General features: G+C 42.2%; 1 protein-coding gene across 15 annotated transcripts in view; it reads right to left on the bottom strand.

Annotated features, from left to right (window-relative positions):
* Positions 1-12,923, bottom strand: part of LOC109980547 (receptor-type tyrosine-protein phosphatase F) — a 172,686-nt gene that overhangs the window by 100,613 nt on the left and 59,150 nt on the right. For all 15 annotated transcript variants that reach the window (XM_065954314.1, XM_065954315.1, XM_065954313.1 and 12 more), the window contains exon 3: positions 352-497. In XM_065954314.1, coding sequence (XP_065810386.1) covers positions 352-497 — 146 coding nt within the window. The remainder of the gene's footprint in view (positions 1-351; positions 498-12,923) is intronic.

Genomic DNA, 12,923 nt, shown 5'->3' with positions numbered 1-12,923 from the left:
AAGGGAAGCCTGTCTGGTCTCGCTCAAAGAGGAGGGGAGTTGGTGTGATGCTCAATAACAGGGCAATTGATTGTGTGTGCTTTGTGAGTGTGTGTGTTTAGTGCTAACACTGTGAGTGCTAATGCATGTGTGGATGTGTCTGTGTTAATGAGGGAGGTCTACAAAGGCAGTCTAAAGCCCACGCCTATAATGTGATTGTCACATGTGTTCTGTCCGTGCCTGCTCGTATTTGAGAATACATGTGGGTGTGTGTGTGTGTGTGTGTGTGTGTGTGTGTGTGTGTGTGTGTGTGTGTGTGTGTGTGTGTGTGTTGAGCCTTCAGAGATCTGAAAGTCACGCATGAGCGCTCACCTCAAAGCGCTGGGAGCTGACTTTCTTGCCTTTCTTCATCCAGGTGATTCTTGGTTTTGGCTCCCCGGTGGCCTGGCACACAAACGACGCAACTCCACCTGAGATGCCCGTCTGATCCTCTGGGGATTTGACAAAACTTGGCACGCCTGAGAGAGACAGAGCAAAAGGGGACGAGAGGAGGATGGGAAGTGATAGAAAGAGAGGGAGGGAAAGGAGTCAGGGGGGAGAGAGAGAGCAGAAGGGAGGGGGGAGAGGTGAAGGTGATGTTAGTGCCTACTGTCAGTCATGTTGGCATGCAAAACTTGGTTTTTCTATGGGTATCACTTTCTCCTCAAAAAGGCAATAAGGAGAAAACCCCCACGGTGGCATTGTTGCTGTGCACACCTGCAGCTGAGACATGGGAGAAACATCCCGTCTTTGTGTGCCCGCCTGTCAACATATCATGTTGAATTTCTCACCCCTGCTTTCTCACACCATTTGAAACAGGGCACCAAAAGGAGTTTCAGTTCCTTTCATTAAATAGGGATTTTATAAGAGCAGAATTTCTGTTACTACAACTGTTACTATATTAATCCTTTACTTACTTATTTACAAATATGCACAAAATGAAAATCCCTGAACAAGCACCAAAAAAAATAGACATTTTTGTGATAAATTGCAAAATGAGAAGGGTCACAGAAAATGTAAATATAACTCAATAATAAGAATGTGGATCTTGTGTATTTATCCTACAAAGACTCTGCTCTTGTCTGTACTCTTTAATTTTGCTGTGTTTGGGACATTCCTGGGTGTCAATCGTTGGGAAAGTTGTAGCCGTCACTCCACAGGATGGGACAAACAGAAAAGGTTGTTAGAGAGGCCACAAGCGGCTGGCAGTCGGAAGTGTTGATTTGGTTGCATTGAAACACAAACCCGGCAACCTTCTGCAGGTTTTTTTTTTATATTCTGGGGTGGCTGGTTTAGCTGATTGGGTAGAGCAGGCGACACAGAGGATACAGTCCTAGTTGGACTGGTTGTAAGTTTGTCTCCCAATCCTAACACCTCCTTTGGTTCAAGTCCTCCCCCAATTCTCTCTTCCCAGATTTCCTGCCACTTTTGAGCTACCCCATCCAAATACAGGCAAAAGCCCAAAAATAAATCTTTAAAACAACATAACCACTCAAAAAAAATATTTTATTTATCTGATTAACTGCTCTGTTCTTGACTGTGCTTCGTTCTCTTCTTTCTTGTCTTCGTCACTCAATCATGCTGCTTGTCCTTTTTCTTCTTGCAGCAGTTTGGGTCAAAAATGTTTTAGCAGATATTCCTTTTTTATAAATCTTTGATAGCTTGGGATACGTTTTAAAGATATCTTTAGGCCATTTTCTACCACTATTGATGTAACATTTTGGAGTATATTGGGAGAAGAGAGTCGGGGAAGATATGCAGCAAAAGTCGAAGTTTGGAGTCAAACCCGGGACGGCCACGAGGGCTGTAAGTCTTTGCAAATGTCACAGAATCTAACTGCTGAGCTAAACCTGCACCCCAATACTCAAAATGAATAAATAATAATTAATCAGAGAGTAGTGTTTTAAAAACTTTGTATCCCAAAAGAACTGATTTACTGATCTTTTTAACAAGATTTGAACTAACCTCAACTCTACCACAATACTGAAAACCCAGATACAGAAGAGCAAGATGTCAGTAAAATATCAACTTTAAAGTCATTCTGGATCATCTGTATACAAACAGCCGTTGGGGCTTATTATGTATAAAGCTATTTGGCATGAGCTAAAACTCATAATGCTCCTCCTATGCAGAGTAACCTCTTCATGACATTCTAGATCCAGCGTGTTTACAACAACACTGAGGGCTACCTTGGAGAACACCTCTCCGTGAGGTTCTTCTGTTTGCCTTTGGGGTGGTTTTTTTTACCGAGCACCACACCCAACGGCATTATGTGTAGGACAATGGAGTGTTTGTTTCAGTGACAGCTCGTTCCAACTTGATACGAGGCTACAATGAGCGCTCCTTAGCACCATGCCTTAGCCGCCATGCTATATGCTTTATTTGCAGCTTCAGACGTGCTTAATACCAGTCTGGCTCTAACAACATAACACAATGCCTTTATTACCAGCTAAGTCAGCTTGTGTTTCATCTCCAGAGTCATTAAAGAGGGAGGTGGGGAACACCTAAACCACAGTGGTGACGAGCACACCGCTCCATGGAGACACGCACAAAGGGGTGAAATATTACGCCGTATACACAGAGGAGACGCCAGCCTTCCCTCAGTGAGCCCACGCTGGGGAAAATCCAGCAAAGGCTGCCACCATTCTTTTTATGTGTTCTAAAATAACATTGTGGAGTGAGGTCAATGTCTCATTATCATAGCTTTGTACCTCTCCTTGATAAAGATAGGGGTTTTTTTTAGTAAGTACTTTCTCCAGGTCTTCCTGTTATATTGCCAACCTCTGCCCTCGCTTGGCAAGAGAGAGAGAGAGAGAGAGAGAGAGAGAGAGAGAGAGAGAGAGAGAGAGAGAGAGAGAGAGAGAGAGAGAGAGAGAGAGAGAGGGATGGTGTTGTTTGTCCTTGCTCGAGGACATCTCTGCAGAGGAGCTTTCTCCAAGCAATACAGCGGTGTACAATAAAAGTAAGATGCTGCAAGCATGCGGGTGATGAACTGTGTGCATATAGAACACTCTGATGTGAGATGGTAGAGATGAAACTTCTCATAAGAGACAGAACTACCTGCAGAAAGAATAATATATGCATAATGTGGCTTATGTTGCAAAGCTTACTTCCAATGCAATGCTGAAACTAAATATTCTCGCAAAATGAAAATATTAACTGAAAATACTGGGTGTCACAGGTTTTTTTAAGATGAACATATCGTCAACAGCACAATTGCACTTGTAGACAGTGATATACAAGTGCAGTAGAATACCTACAAAAATAGCTTAATAAAATAACAGAGAAAGAGAGATAGCATCTGTTAATGACTTTGAAAAACAGAAAGCAGGACTCCAGCTGATGTTATTTATACTTGAAATGATCCATTTTATGACATTGTTTGTGTTTCTGTAAGTCACTTGCCAAATAACTTCCAAATCAGCAGAAGAGATTAAAGCTAACATCCATGTCCTCTGGTTAAAAAGCAATTATTCTAAAACCAACAGTGACAAACAAAAACACAATCAAGTCCACAGCATTTTACATAACACTGACAGGCTCAAGAGCACTGTAGAGCACTGGAGTGTTAGAGTGGCCACTTGTACGTGCTTGGCGATACAAAGTAATCCAACACTTCCATCCATCCATCTTTGACCTTTGACCCATTCGCAGTACCTAAACCCACCTGACATTTGAATGATATTTTTGTTCTAGTTCTCTGAGAGACAAGATTTTGGCTGCAGCCGCACAGCTATAAATCCTTTCTATAGCACGAGAATGTGACTTGTGACACACATGCAGGCAGCAGCAGGGGAGCTGTGCTAATGATTCAAACCTGATAAGCCCTTAAGAGTGTGTGCCTCAGCATGCATCCGTGCGTGCATTGGGTGCTGAGCCGGAATCCTCCAGAACTGATTATCGCCATTCTGACTTCCAAGAGTTCCTGCTAACATCTGTCCATAGTGGTTCCATTTAACTTGATGTGCAGGCTTTTTTTTCATGTTGGCGGATCAGGCTGCATTAAAGGGTTCCTCGGCACATGCTTCAAATTAAAGGATGTAAGCTTATGTGTTGCCACAAACATTACGGCGAGGAACCGCTGGATCTAAGAAATCATAAGGATTTTGAGGGATGAGTGGAGGGAAAGCAAAACTGGCCCTCACATCTTTTGCTGCATTAATCCTCTTAAACAAGATTCTCCCTGAATTTTGTGGGTTAACCTATGACTCAGAGGCAAAACTGTGGCAAAATCAAAGCTGTCTGTCCTTAATCCTGATCTCACCAGGCAGTCAATAACACAATCTGGATGGCTTGATAGTGGTCCTCTCACACTCCAAAGGCATTTATTTTTGGACCCAGAGTCTGCGGCGTTCCTCCATCACTGTGAGCACAACTGGCGAGTGAGCATATCAAACTGTTCCGTTTGTCAGTTCCTTTCTTAGAGAGACAAAATCCAGACTCGACCCTTTTTTTCTTTGCCTGTGTCCCATTTTCCCTGGCTGTCAGGCACCTGTCACATGAAAACAATGGCAGGGACCAAGAGGAAAACACATGAGCCTACCTATGCAAATCCTTCACTCAGCCAGAGACTGCAGGCTTTGAGCTGCACTCGTTCTCAGCTTTGATACATCACATTCAGAACTCCTATCTCGACACACACGGCTTTAGCGCGTGCTCTCTTTTCGCTTGAAATGTGCAGAAAGTGCTGCCACAAACGGCAGGCAGAGTGTTTGCTTGCAAGGTGACAGGATTTCAGGGTTAAGGTTACCAGCTCATGAATACCTCATACTAACCATTTGTAGTAGTTTACTTGCACAGACCAGATCCAGACAGTTCTCCCATACTCAATCCACCTTTCACATGACTATAATAACTGGATTAACATATATAGACTACAAGTCCATCATTCCACCTATTTTAATTTTAATGAGCAATAGCAAAACAGTGTTGCAAAACACAAACAGCACCATTGCTGCATGTGGCGGTGGAAAACATCAAACATGGTTGTTGTGAGCAGAGCAAAAATGCTTTCATGCTACATTTAAGAAATGGAACACACAAGTTAATAAGAAGGCATATCTGGTATGCTGCAACACATTAACCCTATTATCATAATAACAACAACTCACAAGGTTATAACGGAGCGTAATGCAAACCCTCTGTTTACATGGTTCTACAAAGTGCAAGCTAAATCATGCCCTGGTTTTTCAAAGTCATTTACAACATTTTGCATTTTAATTTAGGGTGTACACAAAGCAGGGTACTCTCACTTAAAATCACATTCATGATGTGTTGGTTGGTACATTTTAGAGCAGGGTATTGACAAATCTTCATAGACTGCAGTTTCGACAGCACTCAGGGGGCCTAATGGCACTTGATTGCTCTGTGTGTGTGTGTGTGTGTGTGTGTGTGTGTGTGTGTGTGTGTGTGTGTGTGTGTGTGTGTGTGTGTGTGTGTGTGTGTGTGTGTGTGTGTGTGGGGTGGGGGGGGGGAGATGGAACAGCTTCTCTCAGTTAGCATAATGCCTGCAGCGCTATTTGTTTGGTCTGATGTTATTAGACAGATGAAAGGTATATGGGGGGTTCCCAAATTTCAGCAATGCTGCAGGTGTTCATGAGATAGATCTCAAGGTGTTTGGACAGGTGATCAGGAACACCTGTTAGCATACGGTAAACAGAAAACGACTTTAAAGAGGACTACACAAGAGAATGGACCCCCAATAGATAAACATATTGAAATAGATCTTTTTGTAGGAAAGAAAAAAGGGAGGCGTTTTAAGAAAATACAGTGAAAGAAAATTAGTTGTGTAAAAAATATACAAGAATATGGTTTTGTTTTTTTGACCCACCCAAACACTGCTATTGTCTGTCTGGCTGCATGGTATTTTCCTATGCAAACACAGAAAATTGTGTCGGTTTTTTCTTGTCAGGGGCCTCAGAGCAAGCCTTGTAATAAATGCAGAGACAGCAGGGAGAGACGTGTAAATGGCACTAGTGTGGCTAACAATTAGCGTATTCCCAAGCCTGCCAGAGTGCCCAGTGAGAGCTACTCTCTGGTGTAGAGTATCAGGGATCGATACACACGCGGCAGAGAGAAAACCATTAATTCGTATTAATAATGGATTAGCAAGTTATCATTTTCATGAGGCAACACTTAGTGGAAATTTGTCTGATGGCATCAGCTCTGGTTGTTTTAATGGAACACTTCCATTAAGGCCTTTTCGGGCCATTAGCAGGCAACTTGTTTGCAATTAATTCCATATAAAGCTGCCTCCCCTGCAAGTTATTTACCCCGATAAAGTCAACGGCACTTTCGCTGTTTGTTTAAACCAATAAACATAATGTTTTCTATCTGCACTTCACTTTAACAGCTGAACACAGAGGAGCATTGTTTTTTTTTTTTGTGTGTTTTTTTTATTCTTCCAAATGACACGTGCGCATTGCATGTGTTAAATTTTATGTGAAGTGGCCTAAGTACTAAATAAAATGAATCAGAGTCTCTCATAATCATCTCTGTGTGGTCAGTGTATTTACATCATTTAACATCATTTATTACTCTCACATCTGTCAGATCTGTCAGGTTGAGTTCATCATTTAAGATTTATTTTGCGACACAGTCCAACAGCGCGTCTCTTGCTTTTGCTCGATGGCGAGTTGAACACTGCATGAATATGTAACACTCAGATGATTGGGCCTAAAAATGCTGTAACATAAAGGTTCAATGTTGACTGTTGTCCCATGACACGCCAGACACCCTGATTTCAAACACAACAAGGCCAGAAACAGGTGGAGTTAGCTTATTTCTCAACATGTTTGAACAGGCTCTTTCTGGATGGTCTGGTTTGGTTGCACTTTCCACTCCCTTATTGACAGTCAGCTCACACTGCATTCCCTCACGATAACACACAAACCAAAGAAACTTTCTTTTGTCTTTTCAGAATGATAGTGAAGTGGCTGACGATTGATGGAGCTTTATATACTTTATCAGAATTGCAGTGAAATCACAAGAGCTATGTGATTCATCATCAGTGAGATACTGTACAAAAGACAAAATGTCTAAACCTATGGAAGGGGGGAAGAAAAACATCAAACTCTCAATAGCCATGTGCGGACCAGGAAGACGTGCTTTCAATCAGGCCTTCCAGTCTTCTGTGAATTATTCAAGACAGTGGAGAAGAACAAGAACTCTAAGTGCAATTACCCTTCACTCCTCTCTTCCCAGTGCGAGCAACATTAATGTAATGGCTTTCATCTTCTCAAGCCGATTATGAACAAGGGAGAAATCTCTCAAGGCTGCTTTCTCTCTCTTCCTGTCTGTCAGTCAATATGTGGCATTTGAAAAAGACAAAACAATAAGAAGAACCATACAGTGCTTTGGTGGCCACTGCCTGGAGTGGGCATTTTAAAGCAATTGTTTAAAAAACAGGCAATAAGAAATGCTCCATTGTGTACCTGGTATCACACTATTGGGAGTCTGAGGTTTTGTATTACATGTGGTGATTAAACTGGCGCCCAACCTAAATCTTGTCGAAGATGACTCACTGCTTGTGGCTTTTTTCAACACACCTAATTCCTTGAGGGAAAGTTTGAACAGACATTAAATAAATGCATTCTACTATGATTTCTTTGTTATACTTTGTGAAGACAAAAGTACCTTTGTTACCTTTATGCATAAGGGAAAAAATTAAACATAACACTGTTTTAAAGTAATCATGGTTATGAAATGAGAGCGTTAATGTTTTACAGCTTTCCTCTTCTATCTTAATGTTCCACATCCATTATTTCCTGGTGATGGAGTCTCATCGTGCTATAATCTGAAAGTAACTGATGTACAGTCTAAGTACAGCTACCGGTGTGGACAATACAAATGTCTAATGACTGCGTCTCCGATGAACATACTTTATTAAGTATGTGGCCCTAACCTACAAGCGAAGCCTGCTAATGCCAGATGAACTGCAGAACTCATCTGCATAACCCCGAGGCTACATCACCTCCGATGTTCATTTGGTTCACTTGATGAAATGTTCTCATTTGCACTGTCATGAAACTAAGTGTTTTTCCATTCTGGAGCTGTGAAGGACGACTGACTTCTGCATTTGAAGGCGTGCGTGGGTGGCTAACAGAGTGTCAACCTGGGGACACTCGCATGCAAAACCAAGACGGAGAGGGATTTCGAATGCAGCCTGAATATGTAATATAGTGTATGGCGTGCCACCTTTGTAATGGAAATCCAAACGACTCTGTAAAGTTGCTGTGGGAGTATGAAAGGATATTTGGGCTACTGATGGAGGGCTTTGTTAATGCTGGGTAGAGTCCAATGGTCACCTTGGCTCAGACCCTCACATTAATAGACCAGTGTGAGGAAAATGTTAAGTGTGTTAAGTGATCCCAAGAGGGGGTGGGTTGGTGGCTCCGACGCTCAGATGGCTCCTGGCTTTTTCAGAGATCCCATTTTGGGGTTAGCTCGCCATCCATCACCATGCACCCCCTTGCGACCCCACTAAACTCATTAATTTGCCTCCCCTAGATTAGCCCTCCCCAAGAGACCTCAAAGAGCCCCTACCATTGTTCTCATGGTCTCACCCACATGGCCCGGAGGTCTTAAGTAATTCAACTCTCCAATAGCCAAAATTGAGGGAGAAATTAAATCATGGTACCGTAGGGATGTGGAGCAACAAAGAAATTCAGCCTGTACATGTGCCAACAGGCTCTTTGTTGCTTCCCTTATGATTTAGCTTCTTTGAAAAGCTAAGGTGACCATTTACCCATGAAATAGTTCCCACTTGAGATCTTACTGTGCTTTATGCTGCTCCATGTCCACAGGCTGTTTAAATTGAGCTAAATGCCTTTAAATGCACCTTAGAGGATGCTCCAAAAGTAAACAATACATGGGTGTGTGGAAATGCGCCTGTAGGTACTATGATTATGTCCCAGCTATTACAAATGTCTCCAGTCTCAGTGGAGTCTGATCAATTATCAGAATAGCAAAACAGAGTTTGAGCAAATCACTAATGCCTCAAAAATGTGTTACACATTCACATTTTGAATCTAAATCAAGTCTTTGACGTTCTCTGGTTAATCTGGCGTATTTCAATTCAAAGTGAAGACAGAGTAAGAATGAAATAAATAATTTTAAAAAGTGTGGAATTCATATACATGTTATCAATGAAGTGATCACTGTGAAAGCAGAATTCAAATCAAAATGTCGTCTCTACAGGTTCATAGAAATGTTCCAACAATCGTTGACAGCGGTGAAAAGAATTTAAAGGTTGAAGCATGATAAGAGGTGTTGTAGTGAATATACTGATGCTGCATTTTTTCCTTTTTAGGGGAATTTAATATTTTTTAAGTTAATCAGATATTATGATTTATCAATATATGATTGGCTTGCAATATATCAATCACTGCAGAATTGTTGGATCCTATTATATCCATATTATATCGTGAGCCACCCATGGTCATTGCCATGAGTTACACTGCAATCCCCACTGCCATTCCCACCCCTACCTTTCTCCATCCGCCCTTTTCTGAAGTGACACTGGCCGTTCCTGTCATCCTGTGGCATTGCTGAATCCAGGACAGAACAGAGTTTGGGTGACTGCCTCTGGCCCTGCTATTGAGCTCCCTAATTAAACTATTAATCTCACACCATTAACCTCTGATGACCCTTTCCTCCCTCCATTCTGACATTGCTGCACTCGCTTATAAAAACAACTTCCCATCAGATCTCCACAACCTCTAGATTGCATCCCTCCATCACTCTACTGTGCAGATTTGTTCTCACATACATACCCGTTTCCTCACTGCTTTCTCTGAGCACATTTTCTGAGGTTTATTTCTCCCTTCTCCTCCCTCTCTCTCTCTCTTTCTCGCTCTCTCTCTTTCTCTCTCTCTCTCTCTCTCTCTCTCAGTGTGACTCTCTGGGTGATGTGTGTGGACCACAGCTGTGTGTTAACTGCATTACTCTCCAAGTGGCTCTCCAAGGTGGATATGGTTACTTTTAATTAAAAAAGAATCAATTTCCATCCCTGTCAGTTTTTGAACTGGGTGACCATATGGACACTCAAAAATACAATCCAATTTCCAGCCCCCCGGCCCGCTGTCTGGCCATCTCTCTCCAAACCACTTTGGCACATCCATCACATCCGTCCATTGTAGGAGTAAAAAAAATTGGCAAATCAATTTACGGAGCCTGTCTTATAGGTTCATTTTCTTTAAAACACACTAACTATTCAGGGTAATTTCTGTCTAAAGCTAAAGGCACATGTAAATTAAGCAAAGTGGACCCAATGGGAAACCTCTTGGAGGACTAGTCATTGGACAATAAAAGAACACAATGGCGACGAAATGTTCTAAAGAACTAAAAAAGAAAAGAAAAATTCATCTATCAATGTTACAGTACATAGGGGACAACGAATAAGACACTAAAAGGTTGCAGCATGAAAAGTCACTTCAACTCATGGAGCTAATTATGGTGCCGTTGTAATCCTGCTGCCACTGGGAGTGAAAGGAGCATGCTCGGGTACAAAGGCCCCTGCAGTGGTGTGGCTGCACCTCACATGAAAAGCAACCGAAGATTATAACATGGTAGCCACCGGAGGAGAAACATACATCAAAAGCTTATTAAAGCCAACCAAATAACTCACAATGACAGCACTACAAAAAGATAACCATTACATTTAAGTGCTGGGTATGTGTGACTTTGGGGCTGACCTTGTAGGCCACTGGTCTATTGTGTACGAGGAGGCTGTATGGGGAGCTGGTTGATTAGGCTGAGCTCCCTGGGGATCGATGGGACGTCTGCGATCAGCACTCAGAGTAATCACACTGTATTGTGTGCCTTCTCAATGACGGCATAAGATGAATGATGTCATGTGGCCATACACTGATAGTGCTGCTGGAGGATTTCTTGTACTTATTTGTGCTTCTAAATCATGAAGTGAACCATCTTAAGTATCAAAACAAACAAACAGTATGACAACAACCATTGTGATGCAGCCACCCTGAAGCGGCACACGACGCACTGTGAAACAATGATACTGGTGTTTTTGTTATTTAATGCCTAACCATGGTCACATTTGCTACCTGTGGTTTCTGCTGAACTTTTTCAAGGAGGACACAAGGATACCAGACTGAACCCATGTAATCACAAACTTGCCAGGCACCCCGCCCATAATATCTGTCTGGTGTATGCCCTGTAATACAGGAAATCCAAACCAGAACTATCAAGTTCACATAACTAAGTTGCATACAAATTACAGGCATCAAATGCATGCAACCCCTCTATTAGCGGTAGGTGTTATTTTTGCCCCCCAACCGTCTTATTTTAATTCTATGTCTGTTTGCTTTACAGTCTGGGTAATTGCAGGTTTAGGCTTTTTTTCCCCATGTGTGCTTGCATCAAAGTGCAACCAGAGGTTAACCTCGGTGCAGAGCCAAGAGTTATTTTTGTTTTATCTTTCTTTCAAGCTCAAATTCCATCTCTCGTTAAGTTCCTTATTCACGTATCAGAGTTTGAAGAAATCTACAGCTTGACCACAGCAGACGCTGTGTCCGTTCATTCAAATGGTTGGCTCTGTGTTGTTATTCGTAAATGATATAATTACCAAAATTAGAGGCTTATCTTGCTGAAGACAGTGAAACAATGAGCAAGATTTAAACAATTAAAGAAACTCATCTGCATTGATCAACTGTTTGATTAGTTAACACAGCACAAGAATAAACTATCTAGTTGTGTCTTAGTGTGTGTATATCTTTAGATACCTCTGCATTTAAAGAGAGAATGGTCTACATGGCATGAAGGCTACCACAGGATATCCACAATGCTGCGTATTTGATTAATGTTCTCATACGCTGCTATCTGCCGAAAGCACATTAATAACAATACAACAGCGGCATAACTTAATAATCAAGGCCCCATGTAAACTCTGGGCCAGACTGGACATCAGTGCACATTTAAATAATATCTTGGCAACTTCAACCCCCCTGATATTGCCTGTGATTTCTTCTTTATTGGGCTATTTTATGCTCATGCAATTCAATCTGTTTTGTTTATTCCCATGGAAGCAATTAAAACGCAAGCATAGAAATACACCGGCACATAATATAACATGACATAGAAGGTATGCACAACCAATACATCATTTACTGTAGATCTCATTAGCTTTCTAATTAAGAAGATTTCCTACACACAATTCATTATCAGTAGTAATACCCTTAGTATTCAGAGTATGCTGCTTCACATCAGGATGCATTTTTTTGGGGAGGAAGCAGGAAACCGTATCTTACAGCAATAGTTTTAGAAAAGCAGCATGAATGGACTTGAGTCAAATACATGTCACTGTGTTTAACTCTGGGAATGGATTCAGTGCAGTGGGGCACATCGTGCTCAAGTAATTCTGTTCCAGTCAAGGTTTTGATTTGGTCCGATCCCATTACAGGCAGAGCAAAGACAGTCTTGCAGGACCAAAAGAAAAACGTCAGGAGTGGAAAAACTTTTCTACAAGGTCAAGTTCACACTGACACTGTGCAGCGCTCTAGACACCCCGCAAGAGACAAAGATGATAACACAGAGCTGAGTGAGACAAGGCAAAGGGGACGGGAAAACAAATCCTGCCGGACCCGTATTAGAGGACAGGGCAGTTGGTGTTTGGGGTGGGGGGAGGGATGGATGGATGGGAGGGGTTGAGGTATAATTGAATTACAGTGACCGTATGACAGCACTGTAGGTGAGGTCATGTGTTGAAATAATTCTGTCCCTGACCCCTTCTGTGGCAGGGCAGAGCCTCTTGGATGGCCCCAAGACCCTAAGCGCAGCAACGGTGACACATCTTTCCGAGCTCCGTCTTCCAGCCAAAACCGTCATTCAGATTGACAGCCGGTCACGGAGGCCGATGGCACTTCAATCCTTGTGCTTATTTTTAG

This window comes from Labrus bergylta, chromosome 4, assembly GCF_963930695.1.
Source record: "Labrus bergylta chromosome 4, fLabBer1.1, whole genome shotgun sequence".
NCBI classification, from domain to species: Eukaryota; Metazoa; Chordata; class Actinopteri; order Labriformes; family Labridae; genus Labrus; species Labrus bergylta.
This window is presented reverse-complemented; position numbering and strand designations above follow the sequence as displayed.